The sequence below is a fragment of the Sinohyriopsis cumingii genome, chromosome 5, assembly GCF_028554795.1.
Source record: "Sinohyriopsis cumingii isolate HCF-2022 chromosome 5, ASM2855479v2, whole genome shotgun sequence".
Classification (NCBI taxonomy): Eukaryota; Metazoa; Mollusca; class Bivalvia; order Unionida; family Unionidae; genus Sinohyriopsis; species Sinohyriopsis cumingii.
This window is the reverse complement of record NC_142965.1, coordinates 30,664,578-30,689,365: the sequence shown is the minus strand read 5'-3', so window position 1 is coordinate 30,689,365 and position 24,788 is coordinate 30,664,578. Positions and strand designations below refer to the sequence as shown.

Sequence of the window (24,788 nt, the reverse complement as noted above, 5' to 3'; positions counted from 1 at the left end):
CACCTATGTTGATCTGTTTCTTTTACTATTTTTATTTACAGGTGGGAGGCCTGATTCGATTATTCCATAGAGAGATGGAGGCATACCTGGTGGCTGAGGGACTCTTCAATGATGAGTTGACAGAAGATGGTAGCGTAGTTATTAAGTTGATGTATTAAATCTGTGTATAATAGAGACTTTTGAGAACACAGAAATTTGTTCTTAATTTCACTTGTCCTATATATTGAGCAAGCTTGTGCAAACTATGGCTTATGGGCTGGTTGTGGCCTGCCTCAGGGTTTTATCCACTAATTTACATTATAGGGCATGGCTTTTTAAAAAAGCATGTATCAGGCCTGCCCCAGGGTTTTATCCACTTCTTTACATCATAGGACATGGCTTTTTAAAAAAGCTCTTATCAGGCCTACCCAAGGGTTTTATCCACATCTTTACATCATAGGGCATTGCTTTTAAAAAAACTGCTTATCAGGCCTGCCCTCGGGTTTTATCCACTAATTTACATCATAGGGCATGGCTTTTAAAAAAAGCGCTTATCAGGCCTACCCCAGAGTTTTATCCACTACTTTACATCACAGTGCATGGCCTTTAAAAAAAGTGCTTATCAAGCCTGCCCCAGGGTTTTATCCACATCTTTACCTCATAGGGCATGGCTTTTAAAAGAAACGAGTATCTGGCCTGCTCACTGGAGGAAGTTGCACATGCCTGATATAGAGGTTAGATATAATGCATAATTAAAAATTCCTACATGTTGTTCATTATGAACTTTATGACTTTTCCATATATTGGACTATCTCTTGTATTCAATAAAATGGATAGGACAGTTTGTTGATTCTGTGTATTGGATTATCTCTTGTATACAACAAAATGGATAGGACAGTTCATTGATTGTGTGTATTGGACTATCTCTTGTATTCAACAAAATGGATAGGACAGTTCATTGATTGTGTGTATTGGACTATCTCTTGTATACAACAAAATGGATAGGACAGTTCATTGATTGTGTGTATTGGACTATCTTTCTTGTATACAACACAATGGATAGGAGAGTTTGTTGATTCTGTGTATTGGATTAGCTCTTGTATACAACAAAATGGATAGGACAGTTCATTGATTGTGTGTATTGGACTATCTCTTGTATTCAACACAATGGATAGGACAGTTTGTTGATTCTGTGTATTGGATTATCTCTTGTATACAACAAAATGGATAGGACAGTTCATTGATTGTGTGTATTGGACTATCTTTCTTGTATACAACACAATGGATAGGAGAGTTTGTTGATTCTGTGTATTGGATTAGCTCTTGTATACAACAAAATGGATAGGACAGTTCATTGATTGTGTGTATTGGACTATCTCTTGTATTCAACACAATGGATAGGACAGTTTGTTGATTCTGTGTATTGGATTATCTCTTGTATACAACAAAATGGATAGGACAGTTGGTTGATTGTGTGTATTGGACTATCTCTTGTATTCAACACAATGGATAGGACAGTTTGTTGATTCTATGTTATTGGATTATCTCTTGTATACAACACAATGGATAGGACAGTTTGTTGATTCTGTGTATTGGATTATCTTTTGTATTGAACACAATGGATAGGACAGTTCATTGATTGTGTGTATTGGACTATGTCTTGTATACAACACAGTGGATAGGACAGTTCATTGATTCTTTCAATTCATTTTGCAAACCAAGCCTCAGACCATTTTCATTTTTTCCTCAACCTGCAGATATTGCCTTTTCCAAAATTAGCATTTATGACAGCTAAATCTTGTTTGGGCGATAAAATTTGTGGCTTGTTAGTAGGCAAAGGATTTTGAATGTTTTTATTTTTTTCCTCTTATGAAAATAATGCAGGTGCTAAAAAAATGTTAAATTTTAGTAGTATGAGATTTGTGAGACTGAATTGTACTCTATTGCAACTGAAACCCATGTACACCAGTCTCCTGGTATCATGTGTTCATTATAGGTCAAGTGATCAACAGTAATTGCTGATGAAGGCAGTGTGAAAATGCTGAAAAGTTTCAACTCTAAGATATTTATGCTGTATGTAAAAGAAAATTCTAATAATCATGTACTCTATTGAGTCATGGTATATCAGTTTGTAATTAACACTTATAGACAGGCTATGAGGTTCATGAGACTTGACTGGACTCTTGAGACTTGACTGGACTCTATTTGAGTCATGGTATATCAGTTTGTAATTAACACTTCTAGACAGGCTGTGAGGTTCATGAGACTTGACTGGACTTTATTGAGTCATGCTATGTCAGTTTGTAATTAACACTTATAGACAGGCTATGAGGTTCATGAGACTTGACTGGACTCTGTTGAGTCATGCTATGTCAGTTTGTATTTAACACTTATAGACAGGCTATAAGGTTCATGAGACTTGACTGTACTCTGTTGAGTCATGGAACATCAATTTGTAATTGGTGTAGTTAACCTAAATAAGAGGAATCTCCAGTTTTTGAGATTACATATATTTTAAAAATGTGTAATTTTTAAATAGTGCATTGTTAGATGACCTGATTAGATTTTCATTGCAGCAATTTTGCAGATTTTTCTAAATGTTTACTTATTCTGGCTGCAGCAGGGGCATAGATGTTTTTTGGACATAAGTTCTCATTTTTAGGCTCAATTGGAAAAGGTATGAATTTGCATCTGATTCAATCTGCTACTGTTGCATCATTTTTTTAAACAATCTTATTATCACTATTAATAGTATTATTAAAATTCATTTAATCCAGAACTCCAATAGTATCAAAAATATTTCCAGAAATTTGAGTTTGCAAATGTCTTAAGTACATTACGTTTGAAACAGTCATTGCTAATAAAGCCAGTAAGTCATACATTACAGTGATTGTTGACTCTTTATATCTAACTTCCACAAGATATTGTCAGTACTGAGTTTATTGGTACAGGCAAACTGGCCCTTGATGCTACTATTACTTCTCTGACTTTTCTTTATCATTTGGCATTAATATTTTTAATTTGTTTTACAACAAAGCCTCCAAAAGTGCAAAGTTTATGACATAAAATCACACCTTGCCATTTATTCACATTTCTGTCAAAGTTGAATGAATGCCATATCTACTTGATTGTAAGCTGCTAGCAACATAAACCCTGATCTGTATAATGTGCTGGCACATTAGGATCTGTGTTGTTTTTTCTACTCATTACTCCCAACTTTTGCACAGAGCCATTTGCCAGCACATTATGCCATGGCAGATCTGGGTCTGATCAGTCTGCAATTGGACCTGACTTACAAGTGAGTACATATGGTCAGTGATAATTTTAACTTAAAATCAACCTGGTGATTACAAAATCTATTCTGATGTTATTTTTTTAAAAACAAATGGGGATCACTGATTTGGCATAGGAGATCTATGTTTCGAGTTTTTATATTTTAATATTAGTATAATTAAAAAATAATTTCTACAAATTTTAGCAAGTGTATTATTGTCTTTGTTAAGTTCACCTGCGAATGCGTCCTGTTGACCAGTCCAACCCCAAGACAATGTTTCCAAGCAGTTCAGCCATCACATATTGGCAGATTGAGCTTCAAGAAGGACCTGTCAGTGGTATGATACCAGTTATTGCTTGTGTGATAGATAATAGATGTTTGTGGTAGAACTTTGCTTGACTTAACATCATTCTTTCCAGTTTATGCCAAAAATATACATACATGTCTCCAGAACATGCAAATTTGGTATAAGCCAAAGTCAGCTAAACCCCCATTCAGTCTAAGGTATATGGATAAACAAAGCTTCTTCTGTACTCTGATCAGCTAGATCTTTCGTTGTCACACAAACATTGTCATTTTGAGATAGTCCCAGCAGGTTTTTGACGTTGTAGGGTTTAATGCCATTTTTCAGCACACGATAGGCTATACATGGCGGCCAGTATTAATGGTGGAGGAAGAACCCGGGAAAAACCCCGGAAAGAACCACCAACCCACGAGAAGCTACTGGCAACCTTTCTCACGTACCCACATTAGCTGAATCTGAGACTCAAACCAACGCAGACAGATGTGAGCTGGCAGTGAACTGTAACGCATCCCCCAGTCTCAGCATGACTTTTGCAGGTGCCTTGCATCATCAATATTGCCAGTTTTTGGGTTAAAGCTTTTGGGTTTAAGATTAGTGTTCAGAATTTAGTGTTCAAAAATTTTTGTGTTAATGTGTTATGTTAAAGGTTTTGTGTTTAAAGTTTTTGTAATTCATGGACATTGGTGACACATCATCTTATGGATGCAAGTTAGATAGGTTCCACAGAATAATTGCATTAATACTGGCTGCCATGTATAGCCTGTTGTATGCTGAAAAATGGCCTTAAACCCTACAACAACAACAACAACAACAACAGAATAATTGTTTTTTTTTAAAACTATTAATATTTTATTCCATTGTATTCATTGATTTATAAGTTCATAGATAATTACATAGGAGAAAGTGTATTTTATTTGGAAGTAATGTTCATGCCTTAAGTTCATAGTTTGTAATGGATTGTGATATTTGAATGAGTCTGCATTCAAATTTCTGTATAAAGTCTGTACATTTTTTAATAGGAAAGTTGTGAAAAATTAAATTCACATGGCTTATGATCATTGTCCTTCCCAATGACTGAATTACTAACATCTATGCATGTGGCAAGGAAGAAATTTTATAAAATTGCTGAAATTAAAATGCATCTCTGTGATTTAGTGTTTGCCTGATTAAATTTAAAGGCACTTTAAAACATCATTGACCATATCATGACAAAAAAATGGGAGCTAAATGTCTTTCCCAGAGAGACTCGGAGGCAGTGAACATGGGCCAGACAGGATGGGTATCAAACCTGTAACCTTTGGATTCTAAATCTAAGGCTCTACCAACTAAGCTCACTATGGCATCTCATTAAATCTGTCAGTATCATTTAATGACAGAAGGTAATCTTAATTATTTCAAATTTAATTGTACTTGGATTTGTGAGCACTTGCCAATCTTTCTTGTCACATAGTCAATTACCACCTTTGTATAAATAGTTCATTCTTGTTTTAATTTCAATAGCAATTGTCACATTGTGCCAAGAATCACCTGATCATGCAATGTTATTACAGTAAAACCTGTCTTGAAAGACCACTCTTATGTGAGACCACCTGTCTTGAGAGACCACATTATCAATGCACAAATTTATTAACTATATAGCATTGTTACCTGTTATGAGAGACCACCAGTCTTGAGAGACCATAATTGTTTTGCAAAAGAGGTGGTCTTTCAAGACAGGTTCTGCTATACTTGCTAGTTAAATATGCCCAGAGCTTTGTCTGGGTAATTCTAGTCAGTGCTGGAATGAGGTCGAGATTCTCAGAGACAAGATCAAATTAGTGAGACTGTCAGCAGAATGTAGATTTACCCATGGGTTAGGGCAGCCATTACTGCCAAAATTACTTTAATCAAATATCATGAAATGATTTAACCCAGCAAATGAAATGATAAATCCAGATTCCAGATAATGTGTTGTCATATGAAATAATTTAAAGAACAAAACAGATTGATGAATTTATATTCAATATGACATGGTATTACATGAAATGACTTAGTATGAAATGAAATAATTTAACCCAGCAATGAAATGATGAATTCAGTTCTCAAATGGGTTAAATCATCTGATTTCATGCTTTGTAAATTCATTTTAAAACACATCATTTGGAATCAGAATTCATCATTTCATTTGTTGGGTTAAATGATTTTGTTTCATACTACATCATTTTATTTAATACCACATCGTTTTGGATCAGATGATATCATTTGTTTTGTTCTTTAAATCATTTCATATGACACCACATCATTTGGAATCATGATTCATCATTGCTGGTTAAATCATTTTGTTTCATACCTACATCATTTGATTAATGTAATTTTGGTGGTGACAGCTGTCCATACATAGGGAAATGAAAATATGGCTATGACCTTATCCGAAAGAGCAGCCGATATTGTGACAGCAAGTCGTCACATGCAGCACATGTCTGTAACTTCAGTCTTGTTGAAATTATGGTAGCCATTGTCACGTTTTGCACAGGATCATATAGCTATGCACATAACTTGGTTGGGGTAATTCTGGTCATATAGCTCTATGTATAGAACTTAGTTGGGGTAATTATGGTCATATAGCTATGAATAGAACTAAGTTGGGGTAATTATGGTTATATAGCTATGTATAGAACTTAGTTGGGGTAATTCTGGTCATATTGCTATGCATAGAACTAAGTTGGGGTAATTCTGGTCATATAGCTATGCATAGAACTAAGTTGGGGTAATTCTGGTCAATGCTTGATTGAGGACAAGATTTTCACAGACAGATTCAAATTAGTGAGTCTGTTTGGCAGGTTGTCCATAATGAATGAAAATCTGTCTATGGGCTATAAAGGCCATTGTCCAAATATTTGTACATATTGTAATGACAAGACATTGCAAATATCACATGTCCTTCATAACCTTCCTAATAAATAACAGTAGATGGGACTCAAAGAGTGATTCTCACTAAAATGTTGAGTTGATAAGAAAATATCACTAAAAGAAATTGTTTTAAAATATGCAGGCTATATACTGGTGACTTATGACAGTGAGTGACTTAGTAAAAGGGCATTCATTAAAGACTGAAACCAAGAATTTATAATGAAAACATTTTCCAGAAAAAACAGTACATCAAGCACTTAAATAATACTAGGTAAAATTCAAATTCAATGACTTTACTGTTTATGGCAGGAAATTATAAGGTTTTTGTATTTTATTTTTGTGAAACAAGAAGATTACTTGACCTATAGTCTTCACTTTGGCAGGTACTTAGATATAATTTTTACTGGATAAGAAAACATTAAATAGCTTAGAAACTCATTTTAAAATGTGCATGATACTTTGCTACTGTAAATAAAGGGTACTCATTAATGATGTGGTTTCAAGATTTCATGCTGTGATGGCCGTTGTCCAGCTGTTAACGAATGGTAGCAGATAATAACAGTAGATTGTGCATCAGTTGCTACATTTTCTTGCAGATAAAGATAACAAATAAAAGGGCAGATAAAGATAAATAGAAGGGCAGATGAAGATAACAAATAGGACAGATCGAATAATAATAAGACTAGATTGATAATTGACAAAACAAATACCCTTTCAGAATGAGATGAACAAAGTCCTTTCTGCGTGGTTATTAATTTTGATTTTTGTTTCTTTTATTTCTGGATCTCTTGTTAATTATTTGATGCCTAAGCTAAAAACTTATTTCTCTTTCTCCTACAAGATTATATCAAACATATATCCAGTAAACAATGTATTAGTTGTTTGATGTTTCGTAATTGTATATTTATATTTTTTCAAAACCGTTTGAAATTTGAACTTCCCTGCTTCATTTAAATTGTGATTCTTTTATTTCTTAATCTTAAGTTTTATTATTGGATTCCTCAGTTAAACTTTTACTCAAACACCATCTATAACATATACCAAGCAATCACCATTTATAACATATACCAAGCAAACACCATTTATAACATATACCAAGCAAACACCATTTGTAAAATATACTAAGCAAACACCATTTATAATATACACCAACTCAGTGTTAAACACCATTTATAATACACCAGCCCAAAGTTAAGCTCCATTTATAACATACATCAATCCAAATTTAAACACCAATTTACAATGTACACTAAGCAAACACCATTTATAAAGTATACCAAAAAAAGTAATTTATAACATACAAACCATCACCATTTATAACAATCACCAAGCAAACACCATTTATAACATACACCAACCAAACAAAAAACACTGTTTGTGACATTCACCAGTTCAAAGTTAAATACCATTTATAACAATCACCAAGCAAACACCATTAATAACATTCACCAATTAAACATGGTTTAGAACAATTGCCAAGCAAACACCATTTATAACAATCACCAAGCAAACACCATTTATAACAATTGCCAAGTAAACACCATTTATAACAATCACCAAGCAAACATCATTTATTACAGTTACCAAGCAAATACCATTTATAACAATTGCCAAGCAAATACCATTTATAACAATTGCCAAGCAAACACCATTTATAACAATTGCCAAGTAAACACCATTTATAACAATCACCAAGCAAACATCATTTATTACAGTTACCAAGCAAATACCATTTATAACAATTGCCAAGCAAACACCATTTATAACAATTGCCAAGCAAACCATACATCATTATATTTTCTAGGCCATTTTTGAAACATGATCATCTTGATTCATTTCTGACACATGAAAAACTAAGACATTATAAAATCATTAAGGTGAACAAAGAAAACATGTATATAACTTTAATTTCTTCTTTGTTGTAAAAACATTCTGCAATATTTTATCACTTTTGCAATTGTGTATCTTAATAGAATTTTTGCATGAAATTTGAAGAATCTGACCAAAAAAATGAAGTACTATCTATGATAAAATAGGCTGGATTTAATTGTGATTTTTATGAATAGTTGTGTAAAAAATTAAAGGGTCCAAAATATGACAGGAATTATTGTAAAGGCACTTAGAACACTTTCATATAGATTATTTGGCAATTTTTTACAGGTGGTATTTTAAAATGGGAACAGCAGTGCAAATTCGTGCATGTGTGTAGCAGAAAGTATTTGGCTGTGGACCAGTCAGGAAAAGTGACCATGACCTCAGATCATCTTGACCCCAGAACTGTTTTCCGTTTGCACCCTGTGATACGCGTGAGTTTGATACATTATCAGATTCTTCATGTGCAATTACACATAGAAATCATTAACTATTCTGTAAAAAATGAATGGTAGTTTCTCATGTGTGCATTGATGATTTCTTTAATAAGGACACACACACATACACAGACAAAGATAAATATATATAGATAGATAAATACAGTATTTACCATATATATTGGGACACATTAAAATAAAATAAAAATTCATGTCCCAGAACTTACGGTGAAACTTTTTTTCACCTAGGTCACATGTCCCAAGACTTAAGAAACAAAATACATTTGAATTGCATTTGTGCTCCCCCCAATGCACATTGCAATAAAATAGATAAACAAAACGCTTATTTGATAATAAAAAGAAAGAAACTAACTTTGTATTGTTATCATTAATTCCTTTTTTTCAACATGAGCATTAATGATAAAATATATTCACAAAATCTGTATATGTAGAGAAGGCTTCCATACTGTAGCCTGTATCACTTATGTCCGATAAAACACGCCACATTGTTCATTGACATGAACATTGAGAAACAAATTGTGTTTGGTTGTGCTCAGAGGTTTGAATACGTGAAAACTTGATCCAACAAAATTGCAAATGAGGAAAATAATCAACCGATATCTTGAAGACAACTGACATTCACACATGGCACGGTGTTCGGTGCAAAATAACCAAGAGTGAATTATATCCACGTCTACTATATGACATTATCTCACAAATAAAAATGATTATTTGAAAACACATTAACTTGAGTGTAAGTGACAATCTTTTTGCCAGCATGGGTTACAAAAGTATCATTACTATTTACCTGCAAACATCAATGCTCCTTTGGTTTTAATTAGAACTAAAGAAACCAAGCATATAGAAGCCTGGGTGGTGAATAAAGACAACTGGCAGAGAGCAGTAAACTCCTTCTTTGAACTTGCTGACAGGACATTAAAGACAAAGGTTATTTTTATTACAAAGCTAGCCAACCTCAGAAGCCAACTTTGGTTGTTGTTTTTTAAAGGATATCAATACAAAGGTTATTTTATTGCAAAGCAAGCCAGCATTGGAATCTGACTATGAATTCTTTTAAGTGTGCTGGTTATTTTTTTCAATATACAAAGGCAGCCGAGATATGAAAACAAACTTTGGTTCCTTTTCACTGGTATTCATGGGAATTTTGAAAATAAATTAAAACAATTGAACATATTTTAAAGTGACACAATATAATGCTTCATGCACAGACGTCCATGCCCCAGCATTGCCCAGAATATTTGGAGAAAATAAAATCATGTGATGATTTCGTGAAGGTCAGAAGAGAAGCAGATCATTTTGCAAATAAGAGGAAAATAATCAAGCAATATATTGAAGACTGTCATGCATGACATGGTGTTAGGTGCAAAATAACTAAGATTTAATTATATCTAGGTCTACTGTATGACAGTATCTCACAAAGAAAAATGATTATTTGAAAACATGTTCACTTGAGTGCAAGTGATATTCTTTTTGCCAGCACGGGTTACAAAAGTATCATTACTATTTACCTGCAGACATCAATGCTCCTTTGGTTTTAATTATAACTAAAGAAACCAAGCATATAGAAGCCCGGGTGGTGGATAAAGACAACTGGCAGAGAGCAGTAAACTCTGTCTTCGAACTTACTGACAGGACATTAAAGACAAAGGTTATTTTCATTACAAAGCATGCCGACCTCAGAAGCCAACTTTGGTTGTTGTTTTTTAAAGGATATCAATACAAAGGTTATTTTATTGCAAAGCAAGCTGATCTCGGAAGTCAACTATGGATTCTTTTGAGTGTGCATTTTGTTATATTTTGTTTTTAATATACAAAGATATGGAAGCTAACTTTGGCTCCTTTTCACCAGTATTCATGGTAATTTTGGAAAAAATTGAAACAATGGAACAGTTTTTAAAGTGACACAATACAGTGCTTCATGCATAGACATCGATGACCCAGCGTTGCCCAGAAGATTTGGAGAAAATAAAATCATGTGATGAATTTGTGAAGGCCAGAAGAGAAGCAGATGATTTTGCCAACAATATGATCATTAACATGGTTTAAATTCTAGTGTACTTTGATCACACTCCTGGATGGATTGACGATAAGATGGGGGTCAAAAGTGTGAGAATTAGACTAGTGCATATTTGAAAAAATCTGACTTTTGTCGTTGCAGTTTTCTCTGTGTTGCCTCTAACAATTTTTCACGGTATGAGAAAGCTAAAAAAATATTTTTTCACCAAAAGAATGGATTGTATGTGTGCAGGAGAAGGGTTGTATTGTTAAGATGCTGCTGCAGTGGATTAAAGAGTTTTATCTCAAGTACACAGTTTTATATTTTTTAAAATAAAATTTCAGTTGGAGTGTGTTTTCTGACATGTAATTTTTGAGTAACTTAAAAGGTGTCCCACAACTTACAACTTGAAGAAAATGATGTGTCCCAGAATATACAGTGTACAAAAAAATTTAAAATTAATTTATGGTATCCCAACAAATACGATTTGACTCCATACACGTATGCGTGCCTGTTAACTGTTAAGCAGTGTAGTATATGTTATGTTCAACATCAATTTTAACTATTTTACATTTTTGGTATGTATATATTATCTGTAGAAAGATTTAAGAGCAAAATCTAATTATTTTTCACAGAAGAATTTATGTGCTTTAAAATCTTGACAACTTGTTCACCATCAATTCAGTAAAGTTGTGTGACCGTAGCTGCCGGTTCTCATACTCAAAATTTACCAGTTCTTTGTCTACATGTACATCACTAAATCATCTGTATTTTTGATAAATTATAACATGTCAGTGTTCCCTGCACCAGTATCAGAGCTTTTACCAAAGTTACTGATGCTTTCTCAGTAGTAATTCTAATTGTGCAAACTCAGAACGTACTAAATGAAATCCACGACCTCAATTTTAGAGGGTGGAGAATCTGACCCATTGACTTAAGCTAAAACAGCTACCACCTGATTTGATGTAATGGTCATTCACATTAATGAATGTAGTATCTAATAAAGGGTTTTCACCAAAGGTGACACTATGAAAACCAGCTCAAAATGGCTGATGTTTACAGCAGGCGTACAAATGCGCTTACATGAGAATGGTGTCGAGGTATCCAAAGGTGCTAACATGAGGCAAAGGGATACCTGACTCCATAAGTACTGTTTGTATACTTCACTCTGAAAAGTTGTTACATAAAAAGGTCTTTTATCTATCTAAAAATGTATTTGATTCCAGTTGTCATCTGTGTATCATTTGTGATATATATATATATATATATATATATATATATATATATATATATATATATATATATATATATATATATATATATATATATATATATATATATATATATATATATATACATACATACATACACCCTTTGTATTGCAAGAGTTCTTTTCATTGTCATTGTAATAGACAGAAAAAATTGTAATAGAAGAGATGGAAGAATTTTGTTTTGCATATTTGTTCACAAACATTGCATAATTATAATAATACATCAGCTGCCCACCTCATGCTGTCAAACAACAAAGTTAACTCAAAATATAGTTTTGTTTTGTCTATACAGAGTTCCATAGAATTTCACCATATCTTTTGTCAAATTTTTTAGCATATTTTCTCACAGAGTTCATAAAACTCTGATTTTGTTTTTTCTTATTCTATACAAAAACCGTTGGCAGGTGACACAGTGTCTTACCAGTCCAGTCAGTGGTCAACTTGCTCCAGCAGAATGGGTTAGGGATTGTTGGAAATCACATGCTACATGAATTGAACAAAGTCATGTTGAAAAAATAGTTGTAATTAGTTTTTGCAGATGAACAAAAGTTAGCAGTTAATGTATTCATTTTCTTATCACACATTTAGTCTTAATCACTAAGACATATTTTATTCCCTAGAAAACATAAAATGCATGTGTTTACTAAATGACATGTACCTACTATGAGCTGTACAACATGACATGTACATTGTATGGGCTGCAATACTTGGCCTGCACCTTGTATGAGCTGCACTACATCACATGTATGTGTGAGTTGCACTACTTAACCTGTACATTGTATGAGCTGCACTACTTAACCTGTTCCTTGTATGAGCTGCACTACTTGACCTGCACCTAGTATGAGCTGCACTACATGACCTGTACCTTGTATGAGCTGCACTACTTGATCTTTACACATGTACCTTGTATGCGCTGCACTACTTGACATATACCTAATTTGAACTGCTTGGAATTGTTCATCACAAATTTATTGAAAGGCCATTGCTTTATGATACATTCAAATGAGGAATAACTGTTTGTGTTTCTCAGCCAATTTAATTGATACATTATAATACATATTCAGTTTTCTTGCTTTGCAGACAGTAAGTATACAGTAAAGGTAATTTATTAAGATCATTTTTTTCCTGCACAAGCCAGCAATAAGACATAAGTATTTATGGCAGAAGTAGTGGTGTTGTCATGGCTGCAACATGGGAAGGTGTCATAGCAGAGGTGGTGGTGTCATTGCTGCTTAGACTTTGAGATGAAACATCAGAAGTCCTTCCTGTACAGGAAGGGATATATCATTATGCAATTCATTGGCAAGATAAAGTGTTCTGCTCAAGACTTGTTTTTTTTTTTGTAGTAAAGTTAAGTAAAAACACATAGCCCAGTAAGACATTATAACTACTTGTTTTCATTTCAATCAGGATCTGTTTTGATAAATATGATAAATTATATATTCCAAATGTATCATTTTAGGTTAAAGTTTTGGTAGATTTGGAAACAAATGACATTTGATGATATGAACAAGTTGTGTCTGTGAAGAAGGATTATTGTTAGTTGGGTCTTGAAATGTTAGTTTATAGCAGTGATCAATTCAGTGAAAATTGGTAACACCTGGAGAATAGTGATTTCACAGTATGTGGTATGCTGCCTTGTAGAATTTGATTGATGTTGACAGTAGATTTTGATTAATATGACCAGCAGATTTTGAGTTATGTGACCAGTAGATTTTTATTGATGTGGCCAGTAGATTCTGATTAATGTGACCAGTAGATTCTGATTAATATGACCATAGATTTTTATTAATGTGAGCAATATATTTTGATTAATGTGACCAGAAGCTTTTGATTATTATGGCCAGTAGATTTTGATTTATTTTGACCAGTAGATTCTGATTAATATAACCAATAGACTTTGATTAATGTGACCAGTAGTTTTCAATTAATGTGACCAATAGATTTTGATTAATGTGACCAGTAGATTCTGATTATTGTGACCAGTAGATTCTGATTATTGTGACCAATAGATTCTGATTAATAGATTCTGATCATGATCACTAGATTCTGATTAATGAGACGTGCTTTCTGATTAATGTGACCAGTAGATTCTGATCATTGTGACCAATAGATTCTGATTAATGTGACCAGTAGATTCTGATCATTGTGACCAATAGATTCTGATTAATGTGACCAGTAGATTCTGATTAATAGATTCTGATCATGATCACTAGATTCTGATTAATGAGACGTGCTTTCTGATTAATGTGACCAGTTGATTCTGATTAATGTGACCAGGAGATTTTGATTCATGTGACCAGTTGATTTTAATCTATATGATTTGTAGTTTTTGATTGATGTTGCCAGGCCTGTAGAGTTTTTGATTGATGTAGCCAGGCCTGTAGAGTTTTTGATTGATGTAGCCAGGTCTTTAGAGTTTCTTGCTTTACTCTCCTCCTCTCTGATAAAAAAATACTTGTAGGATTTACATGCCTAGAAGACTACAATGGTCTCCTTCTTTTATGACTTCCCTTACCAGAAGTCACTGACTTTATACAGCCAGAATCCCATGGCACTAATAAATTTGTGTTCAAAAGTACCACACAAAGACGGCCACATTTCCAACACAGCCAGTGGTTGGCATTTTACCACAAAACCTGTCAAAGGCAGTAAAGACAGCAAAGTAATGGTTGTTTACAGATAGAGCTACTGCTAATATGATTTCTAACTTCAAAATATTGACATTTGTTCCAATTTGCCAATAAAGTAGCTTAAATCCATACAAAGAGGCAATTAATTTGATTATCCTTACTGCTATGTGTTCTTTAGATGTCAGATTTTGTCATGGCTATTATTACCACTGATAATTATCAACATGACAAAACTGACCATTGAGCTTTGTTGAATTCAGTTCAGCTTGACACTGACTTGACATCTTATTGCCAGATAGAGAAATGAGATGTTGCCTATTGTGTGCAAAAAGTGACAAATGTCAGATATTATGAGTTAAGAATTAAAAGTAGTTATTTTGCATCAGTGAAAAGAGGGCAAGCACTTTGATCACTACTGAAAAATGTTATGTCAGAAAGATTCAGATAAATGTCACCAGTAAGTTGGACAATCATCGACAGTCAAGGATAATTACAGCCAGATGTCAAGCTCTTTCCATGTCAGAAAGATTCAGATAAATGTCAAGTTGCACAATCATATTGACATACAGGGATAATTACAGCCAGATGTTTATGCCTAGATTTTACTGACAATGTGGTTTTGCACCACAATAGTTGATTAGTCTTAATTATTTTGAACTAATTTATGTAAGCTTTATTACATTAAATCAATAGCTTGATAATATTTCCGTGAAATTTAAATGAAAATATTAAATTGTTTATAAATTATTTGGCACTTTTCATACTTTATATATGAAGTTGTTATTCACCTCAGTGTGATCCACCATTAGAAAGGTCACCTCTTATAAGGGCACTTTCCTAAGGGGTGACTTTATAAATGGAGGACCACTATAGGCTTGTAAATCCTACATATTTTCTAAGCATGAATCGTAACTTAGAACTCCAAATTAGCTTCAATAGTTGTGTCAATCTACATAAAATAAACCTTTCATGCTATTGGATGTGCCATATTTAAGAAACTGAAACTTTTATGATTATGCTTTTAATATAATTAAAGTTGCAAAATGCCAAAGTTTTTGAGCATCTCCTTGGAAGTTTTGAGGAGCTATTATGCCTCTCCTGGAGTCCGCATAAGCACAAATACAAACATGTACAGGTACACTGAATCTCAACCATTCTTTCTACATAGGTCCTTGAAAACAGTTTTCAGTGGGTTTCATAGCATTTTCACTAATGGGATGTGGCTGAGCAGGGTGACTTTGTCCATGCAAATTAGTTGTACATACATGTAAATTAGTACATTTTCTTAAGTTTTTTTCTTCTTTTCTTTGTTTGTTTGAACACATTATTATTAATATAATGCCAGTAATATTTGGAACTAAGAGCCTTTCCCATGGACATATCAAGGCAACCAACCCATGCTGGACTTAAAGATTACTTGTCTGATGCCCTATCAATTAACTTGTTGTGGCTCCCTAATTTTGTACATAAACATTAATTAGTTGTGCATTCTTGGTTTAAGTTTTATGTTTAGCTAAGGTTTTTTGGCACATTGTATAAAATATTGATGTACCTGGAATCCTGAAACTTGGTGAATACATGCATTTTGATGACCAGTATGGACTGATAGCAAAAATTTGTCACTGTGACCTATATTTTGTGCTTCACTAAAGTTGGTTAAATTTTGTATTTCAAGTTTATTTCTAAATCTCATTTCTTGCTAGAATCACCATTTTTGATGATTGTATGCATCTTTATTAGTATCACACTTTGCAGCAAAAGGAGGTCATACTGATCTAGATTTCAGATATTGTTTGTGTTTGTGTATTTTTTATTAAATTTTCAATGTAGCTTTACAATTTCAGTCATGTTGCTATGATGTCTGCAGCGTGGCAGTTTATAGGGATGTCAGGCACTGGGGCATCATGCCACAGACATAGAGCATCATGTACCACCCAGTCACATTACAAGGCTTACCATCCTCTTAATGCTGATACCAAGTGAGGTAGCTGCTAGTACCATTTTTAAATCAGCCAGGGTTTGAACCTGTGACCTCCCTAACCACTTAGGCCACCTGAGTTGTTTCAGATTTTGTTGGTTTATGTATGTTTTTAACTTGTGATTGCATAGGTTTTTGCACTCAGTTGTTGATGGGATGCATCTTTATGAGTACTACAACCTCATCACAAGAGTAGGTCACTGTGGCCCATATTTTACACTTAAATGATGTTCAGGAAAATTTTGTTTTGTCAAGCTCTTTCCATGTTAGAATTGTCAAACTTGGTGATTGTATGCATCTCTGCTACTACTACATCCTCAGAATAAAAATGTCACTGTGATCTACATTTCACAATTTATATATTGCCCAGTATGTCCAGTATAATTATTATCTCAGATGCCTTTGTAGTTCCATAGGACATCATTTGCAGGAGTTATGGCCCCTTGATTGCCCTAATGTATTTGGTTTTCATTTTTATGCTTGCAAGATTTGTGAATGTCAACCAAATTTGGCAGGGAGTTTATTATTGATTTGACACTGAATGAGTCTTATTTCCAGCTTTCCACATTATTATTTTAAAATGTTATGGCCCTTCATTTTCTGTCGGACTTGTGTTTCTGCACAATTTTTGTACCACAGATTGTTGGATTTCAACCAAATATGGTATGGAGCTTTAATATATAGTGATGATATGAGTTCAGTTTTTAGTATTCCATGCCATCATCTAGAGAAGTTCCCTCTGAATGTACATTCTCCTCAGGTTGTTTCCCAACAAAAGTTCTTCTTTTTAAGGTTATGCTAAGTAAATTGCAGTGAGGAGGTGTTTTGCATTGCACCCATCACCAGTAATGTCTTGCAGTGCTTTGATCTAAACTAGATGGTATATGGAAAAGATTTGTCACTATAGGTATCTGTTTGAAAAATCTGCACAACCTGTATTTATCATATTTATACATTATATTTTGAAATATTGGATAATAAATAGATCTTGCTGTACCAGGTTAAAATGTTTGATATATATGTGTTGTAAAAGTTTTTTTTCCCGATGAATATTATTCCAAGTATAGAAACATGTAGTTATCAGGTTTTTCAGGAATTGTAGATATGGTTGAAGTGAATATAATGGAATAACTTAGATGCAGATGCAAGATCTGGGTTTATTATACTTGTATTACATTGGAAGTTTGTATACAACAATATGTAATATAATTATTTACATATATAGCATTCAACAAATGATAATTTTATCAGTCATGTCAGCTTTAAGCAAATATATTATGCTTCATGTCATAATTATTATCATTTACTAATTTCTATCACTGTCTTGCAAGCATTTTATTGCACATTTGTTCACAATACTAATTTGTTAGTAAACGTTAATTTCTTTTTTATCCTTGTATTCTCAATTGTTAGTTGCAGGTGGACTGATCAATTTGAAAGCAGTGATAAACCTACAAAAATGGCAGCAAGTTCAATGTAGACTGGTTCCATATCCTTTAAAAATATTTCCCTGCAGTCATTTAAATAAATCCGTAACCTTTAAGGACCTGCCTGCCAAAGTAGTATTATTCATATTTTTGCATCTGTTAATTATTTTCTTATTGGGTATATATTTTTGTCTAGAAACAGTGTGAAGACATTTACAAATCATAATGTTGTTTTTCAAAAATACTCTGCATGCATTTTAAATTGTAGTTTAATGTACAGTAATATAATGTTATGTGGGGATTTAAAACTACTTATATAGTGTAATACTATGAACCTCTATATTGTGGTTTGTGGTTTTCATTTCAGGAGAGTGATGATATTTTATTGGGGAGTTACTGTCGTATAGAACATGTTGTAACCAAACAGTGGCTTCATGCATGTACAGGTAATGTAATAACTTAGTGTGTGGCCAATTATCAGTTAGCAGCACACATCATTTTTATTGAAAATTATTTTTCAAATCATAAATAGAACTCTTTCATCTGTATTTGTTATATTCCTTTTTCAAAAAGATGATATTTTATTAGATTCACTTTGATCATTTTCCTACCTGTTGATAAGAGCATCAATACGTGCATTAGTTTGTCCTCCCTGTCTTGATTATAACACACACACACACACACACACACACACACACACACACTGTTAGTATAAAACGTACAAACGTAATGGAGTAAGTACATCTTGGGGTGAATGTGTTTTAGGTACTAAAACACAGTCACTGGGACTTCTTTCTTTGTTTTATTTAGCAGTGCATAAAAATCTGTTCTTTACAATATCTTGAACATATTCACTTATTGCCATTAAAATTATGCCATCTTACTATATAGGGTTTACCAAAACCTCTTTCACTTTGACCTGCTCTACAGAAATTTTTTGAACTTTGCTAGCATTCAGAAGCCTTTCCACAATATTGGCATTTTAGTTCTCTTGTCAGTTTCCTTAATCAATTTCAGAGGAGCACAAACGCAAACAAGAAGTCAAGTCAGATGACAGCAGGTCCATGAGTTCATTAAAGTGGAGCACAGCCCAATTGAAAAAGGTAAGGTACACTATTTATCTGTCCATGCAGTGAGAAAGAGGGTGGGATGTGTGATGTGACGTGATTTGAACTTTTAATGTAGCTTTAACAATTTTTCAGTCATATCGCTATGATGTCTGCATTGTGGCTGTTTATAGTTTAAAAGGAGTAGGATACAACCCTAATGTGTATGCATAATGATGAAGGGGCAAGGTACATTATTGATAGGACTGTATAATGATAATAGGGATAAGATACAACCCTAACATGTATGCATAATGATAAAAGGGTTAAGATACAACCGTAATATGTATGCATACTGATAATAGGGTTAAGATACAACCGTAATATGTATGCATACTGATAATAGGGTTAAGATACAACCATAATATGTATGCATAATGATAATAGGGATAAGATACAACCCTAACATGTATGCATAATGATAAAAGGGTTAAGATACAACCCTAATATGTATGCATACTGATAATAGGGTTAAGATACAACCGTAATATGTATGCATACTGATAATAGGGTTAAGATACAACCGTAATATGTATGCATACTGATAATAGGGTTAAGATACAACCGTAATATGTATGCATACTGATAATAGGGTTAAGATACAACCATAATATGTATGCATAATGATAATAGGGTTAAGATACAATCCTAACATGTATGCATAATGATAATAGGGTTAAGATACAATCCTAATGTGTATGCATAATGATCATGGGGTTAAGATACAACCCTAATGTGTATGCATTGTGATAATGGGGTAAGGTACTCAATTGATATGTCTACATGATGATGATGATGCAGTTTAACAAAAACTCCTCTGTATAAGTGCTTCAAGGTGGGTTAGTTCTTCAGCTAACTGTGTTACCCTTTTTAACTAAAGTCGTTATTATTATTATTGAGATAAGGTACAGCTCTAGGGTTATTGTCTTGTTAAACTATCATGCATTATTGACTCCAGGGTTATTGTCTTGTTAAATTAGAGTGTTTTATGAATTCCAGTGTTATTGTCTTGTTAAACTAGAGTGCATTATTTATTTCATTGTTATTGTCTTATTAAACTATAATAAATTATTGACTCCAGGGTTATTGTCTTGTTAAACTAGAGTGTATTGTTGATTCCAGGGTTATTGTCTTGTTAAATTAGAGTGTTTTGTGGATTCCAGGGTTATTGTCTTGTTAAACTAGAGTGCATTATTTATTCCAGGGTTATTGTCTTGTTAAACTATAATGCATTATTGACTCCAGGGTTATTGTCGTGTGAAACTATAGAGCATTGTTGTCTCCAGAGTTATTGTCTTGTTAAACTGTTGTGCACTGTTGACTGCAGGGTAACAGTTGTCTTGTTAAACTAGAGTGTATTGTTGACTCCAGGGTTATTGTCTTGTTAAACTATAATGCATTATTGACTCCAGGGTTATTGTCTTGTTAAACTATAGTGCATTGTTGATTCATCATTATTGTACTGTTAAACTAGAGTGCATTATTGACTCCAGTGTTATTGCCATGTAACTTGAGCATATTCTCAGCTCAAGTATTATTGTCTTGTTAAATTAGAGTGCATTATTGACTCATGGGTTAATGTCTTGTTAAACTAGAATGCACCATTGACTCCATGGTTATTTTCTTGTTAAACTCTAATGCATTATTTACTCAAGGGTAATTGTCTTGTTAAACTAGAGTGCATTATTGACCCCAGTGTTACTGTCATGTAACTCGAGCACATTCTCAGCTCAAGTATTATTGTCTCGTTAAGCTAGAGTGCATTATTGTGCATTATTGTATACAGTGTAATATTGTTAACTCAGTAATTTTCAAGATAAAGCACTGATATTGGATTGGGTTCACAATATTTGTATTTTCATTTTTTATTAAGAACATTTTCTACTGTATAATAGAATATGCACAGAGTAATGATATATTTTCTACAGTGTAATAGAAAATACTGTGATTAATAATTATACATTTTCTACAGTGTAATAGAGTATGCCTAGGTTTAGAACAATATATTTTCTACATTCTAGTAGAGTATACCTAGGTTTATAATAATACATTTTCTACAGTGTAATGGAGTATGCCTAGGTTTTAACAACACATTTTCCACAGTGTAATAGAGTATGCCTTTGAACAATGATAATACATTTTCCACAGTGTAATAGTATATGCTGTTAGTAACAATAATACATTTTCTGCAGCATAATTAAATATGCTTAGGATAATAATAATTCATTTTCTTCAGCATAATAGAATATATCCAGAGTAGTAGTAAAAACAGAACATTCATAGAGAATATGCCTAGAGTAATTATAATACATTTTTACAGTGTAATGAAATATGCATATAATAACAATAATACTACATTTTCTACATATTAGTAGAATATGATGCTAATAATAATAATAATATACATTCTACAGTGTAATAAAATATGCATGGAGTGATATAATGCAGTTTCCAAATGTAGTAGAATATTCCTAAAACAGTAGTAATAACACACTTTCTAGTGTTATAAAAATATGCCTAAAGTAATTGTAATACATTTTCTACACTGTAATACAGTATGCCTATAGTAATAATAATAAATTTCTGAAGTGTAATAAAATATGCTTACATTAATAATAATACATTTTCTGCAGTATAATAGAATATGCTGGGGATAATAATACATTTTCTTTTGATGAAGATTCTCTCCAGGTTATGTAACAATGGGTTGTATTCTGTGACTGTGATTGGAGTGGCTTGTGTTAGCCTGATAGAACCAGATGTTATAGTTTAATGTTGATTACTGGCATTGTTGGAGGATGTCAATGTTTAATTCATGTTAGTGACAAAGTATGGCATGACACTAATTTTTAATCCATGTTAGCGACAAAGTATGGCATGACACTAATTTTTAATCCATGTTAGTGATAAAGTAAGACATGACACTAATTTTTCATCCATGTTAGTGACAAAGCATGACATGACACCAATTGTTCATCCATGTTAGTGACAAAGCATGACATGACACTGATTTTTCATCCATGTTAGTGACAAAGCATGACATGACACCAATTGTTCATCCATGTTAGTGACAAAGCATGACATGACACTGATTTTTCATCCATGTTAGTGACAAAGCACGACATGACACTGATTTTTAATCCATGTTAGTGACAAAGCACGACATGACACTAATTTTTCATCCATGTTAGTGACAAAGTATGACATGGGCTAATTTTTCTGATTACTGCAATCCAGTATTGTCATTGTCAGCAGTTGTTTTTATTAAATTTCGGTTCAAGTTATTTTTTGAAGCTTATACATAGCCTTCATTCCCTGTCTTTCTTGGAGCATATGCTTAGTATATACATTGCCTGCCTTCCTTGGAGCATATGCTTGGCAAAGAGCCCATGGCTTTCCTGGACCATATGATTGGCATATATAGTGCCTGATTTCCTTGAAACATATGCTTGGCATACAGTCCCTGACTTTCTTGGAGCACATGCTTTGCATACAGTCCCTGGCTTTCTTGGAGCACATGCTTTGCATACAGTCCCTGATTTTCTTGTAATTAGATAAATGATCAATCAAGAACACTGATCTTAGTTTCAAGATCAGATATTTTTAAATTCAAAATGTACAGCTGATTCACATATCAGACATCTTAGTGTCAAGATCAGATATTTTTACATTCAAAAAGTACAGCTGATTCACATATCAGACATCTTAATGTCAAGATCAGATATTTTTACATTCAAAAAGTACAGCTGATTCACACATCAGACATCTTAATGTCAAGATCAGATATTTTTACATTCAAAATGTACAGCTGATTCACATATCAGACATCTTAATGTCAAGATCAGATATTTTTACATTCAAAATGTACAGCTGATTCACATATCAGACATCTTAATGTCAAGATCAGATATTTTACATTCAAAATGTACAGCTGATTCACATATCAGACATCTTAATGTCAAGATCAGATATTTTTACATTAAAAAAGTGCAGCTGATTCACATATCAGACATCTTAATGTCAAGATCAGATATTTTTACATTCAAAATGTACAGCTGATTCACATATCAGACATCTTAATGTCAAGATCAGATATTTTTACATTCAAAATGTACAGCTGATTCACATATCAGACATCTTAATGTCAAGATCAGATATTTTTACATTCAAGAAGTACAGGTGATTCACATATCAGACATTCAGGATGTTTCATTTACTCGCATGGTAGATTGTTAGACAAAGTAACATATTTAAGTTCTTCTAAATTTACCATGATATTATATACAGCCATATTTGTATTACTGGTGTGTACATTTGTGAATGAATGGTCTCACTTCAGATTGATGTAATTGAGGAGAAGCAGTATGATGATGCCTTCACAATGCAGGAAGTGGACCAGGAACTTGTTGACATCTTCCACTTTATGGCAGGAATGGTGCCCTTTATACAGAAGCTTGTGGCAGATGTATGTAGTTGAAGAAGCCATTTCCTTCTAATTATATATCAGTTACATTCCATCAGCACTCAAAATCAGTGTCAGAAAGATTGATTCAGAGTCAAAATAGTAATATTAACTACATGTAACATGAAGAGAATTTGCTAACACCCCAGGTACAAAAGTCACTCCGATACTATTTCATTATACTTGGCTGTGATGAAGAAAAAAATATAATTTGATATATACATTCTTTATTGTTTTTGTTTCAGCATGAGGAGAGATAGAATAAAGGGCACCTGCAAGACTGACATATTTATAATTTACAGATATACACACATCAAATGCTGAATCAGCATAAATTCTCATTTACCATTGCATTTCTTTACAACATCATAATATAATTTGTGTATTGTTTTGTGTATGTTTCATTGTGTCAGTCTTTGAATCACTGTTTTTTTAATTTATTGGTTACAAGTATTTTTGTATGTTTCTTATATATGAAAGATATTATATGAAACATGTAGAGGACAGCTTATTAAATAATGTTAATTAAGTATGTTTGTAGTTACATTACCTTTTTTATATGTATTGTTAAATTTGACTGAATTCTAGGTGTGCTGCTTACCTGGCTATGAGGCTAAGTGAGTTTATAGCCCAATATGTGTGATGCATCATGTTAGATTCTTTGCTAAAAATTTCTTGTTGCCAGTCTAGAGTCCATATTTCTAATCTGATTTAGATCAAACTTAGAATGTGGGCTTAATTTATATGTGATCAGATATTAAGCAGGATCCATGTATATTAATGCATTTAATTTGCTGAGTCTGGAAGCCACATTTCAGGAAAAATAAACCCAATGATTTATAATTTTAATCTATGTAAATGTCATTTGACTACTGTAGACCACAAATTAAAACTTTGTCCTTAAACTGAGTTTTAATGATCGTTTGACTTAACTATGAGCATGCAGCTGTGCATATTATCATTTTTCTCCCTTGTTTGGAAACCATTTTTGTCAGACTAAAGTGGGTTAAATCAACATAAGTTTGGGAATAGTTTATGTTCTGATTACGTTACATAAGCCTGCTTAATGAGGTGTTAGTAAGCCAGGTGAATAGTTTCAATCCCAGTTAGGCCTCTTGTTGTCCTTTTGTAAGTTCCAA

General features: G+C 33.0%; 1 protein-coding gene across 1 annotated transcript in view; it reads left to right on the top strand.

Moving 5' to 3' along the window:
* Positions 1 to 24,788, top strand: part of LOC149798873 (inositol 1,4,5-trisphosphate-gated calcium channel ITPR2-like) — a 367,714-nt gene that overhangs the window by 76,995 nt on the left and 265,931 nt on the right. The window contains exons 9-14 of the mRNA XM_089957788.1: positions 42 to 129; positions 3,483 to 3,590; positions 8,607 to 8,752; positions 18,449 to 18,527; positions 19,099 to 19,184; positions 23,527 to 23,652. Of these exons, the coding sequence (XP_089813914.1) occupies positions 42 to 129; positions 3,483 to 3,590; positions 8,607 to 8,752; positions 18,449 to 18,527; positions 19,099 to 19,184; positions 23,527 to 23,652 (633 nt within the window). The remainder of the gene's footprint in view (positions 1 to 41; positions 130 to 3,482; positions 3,591 to 8,606; positions 8,753 to 18,448; positions 18,528 to 19,098; positions 19,185 to 23,526; positions 23,653 to 24,788) is intronic.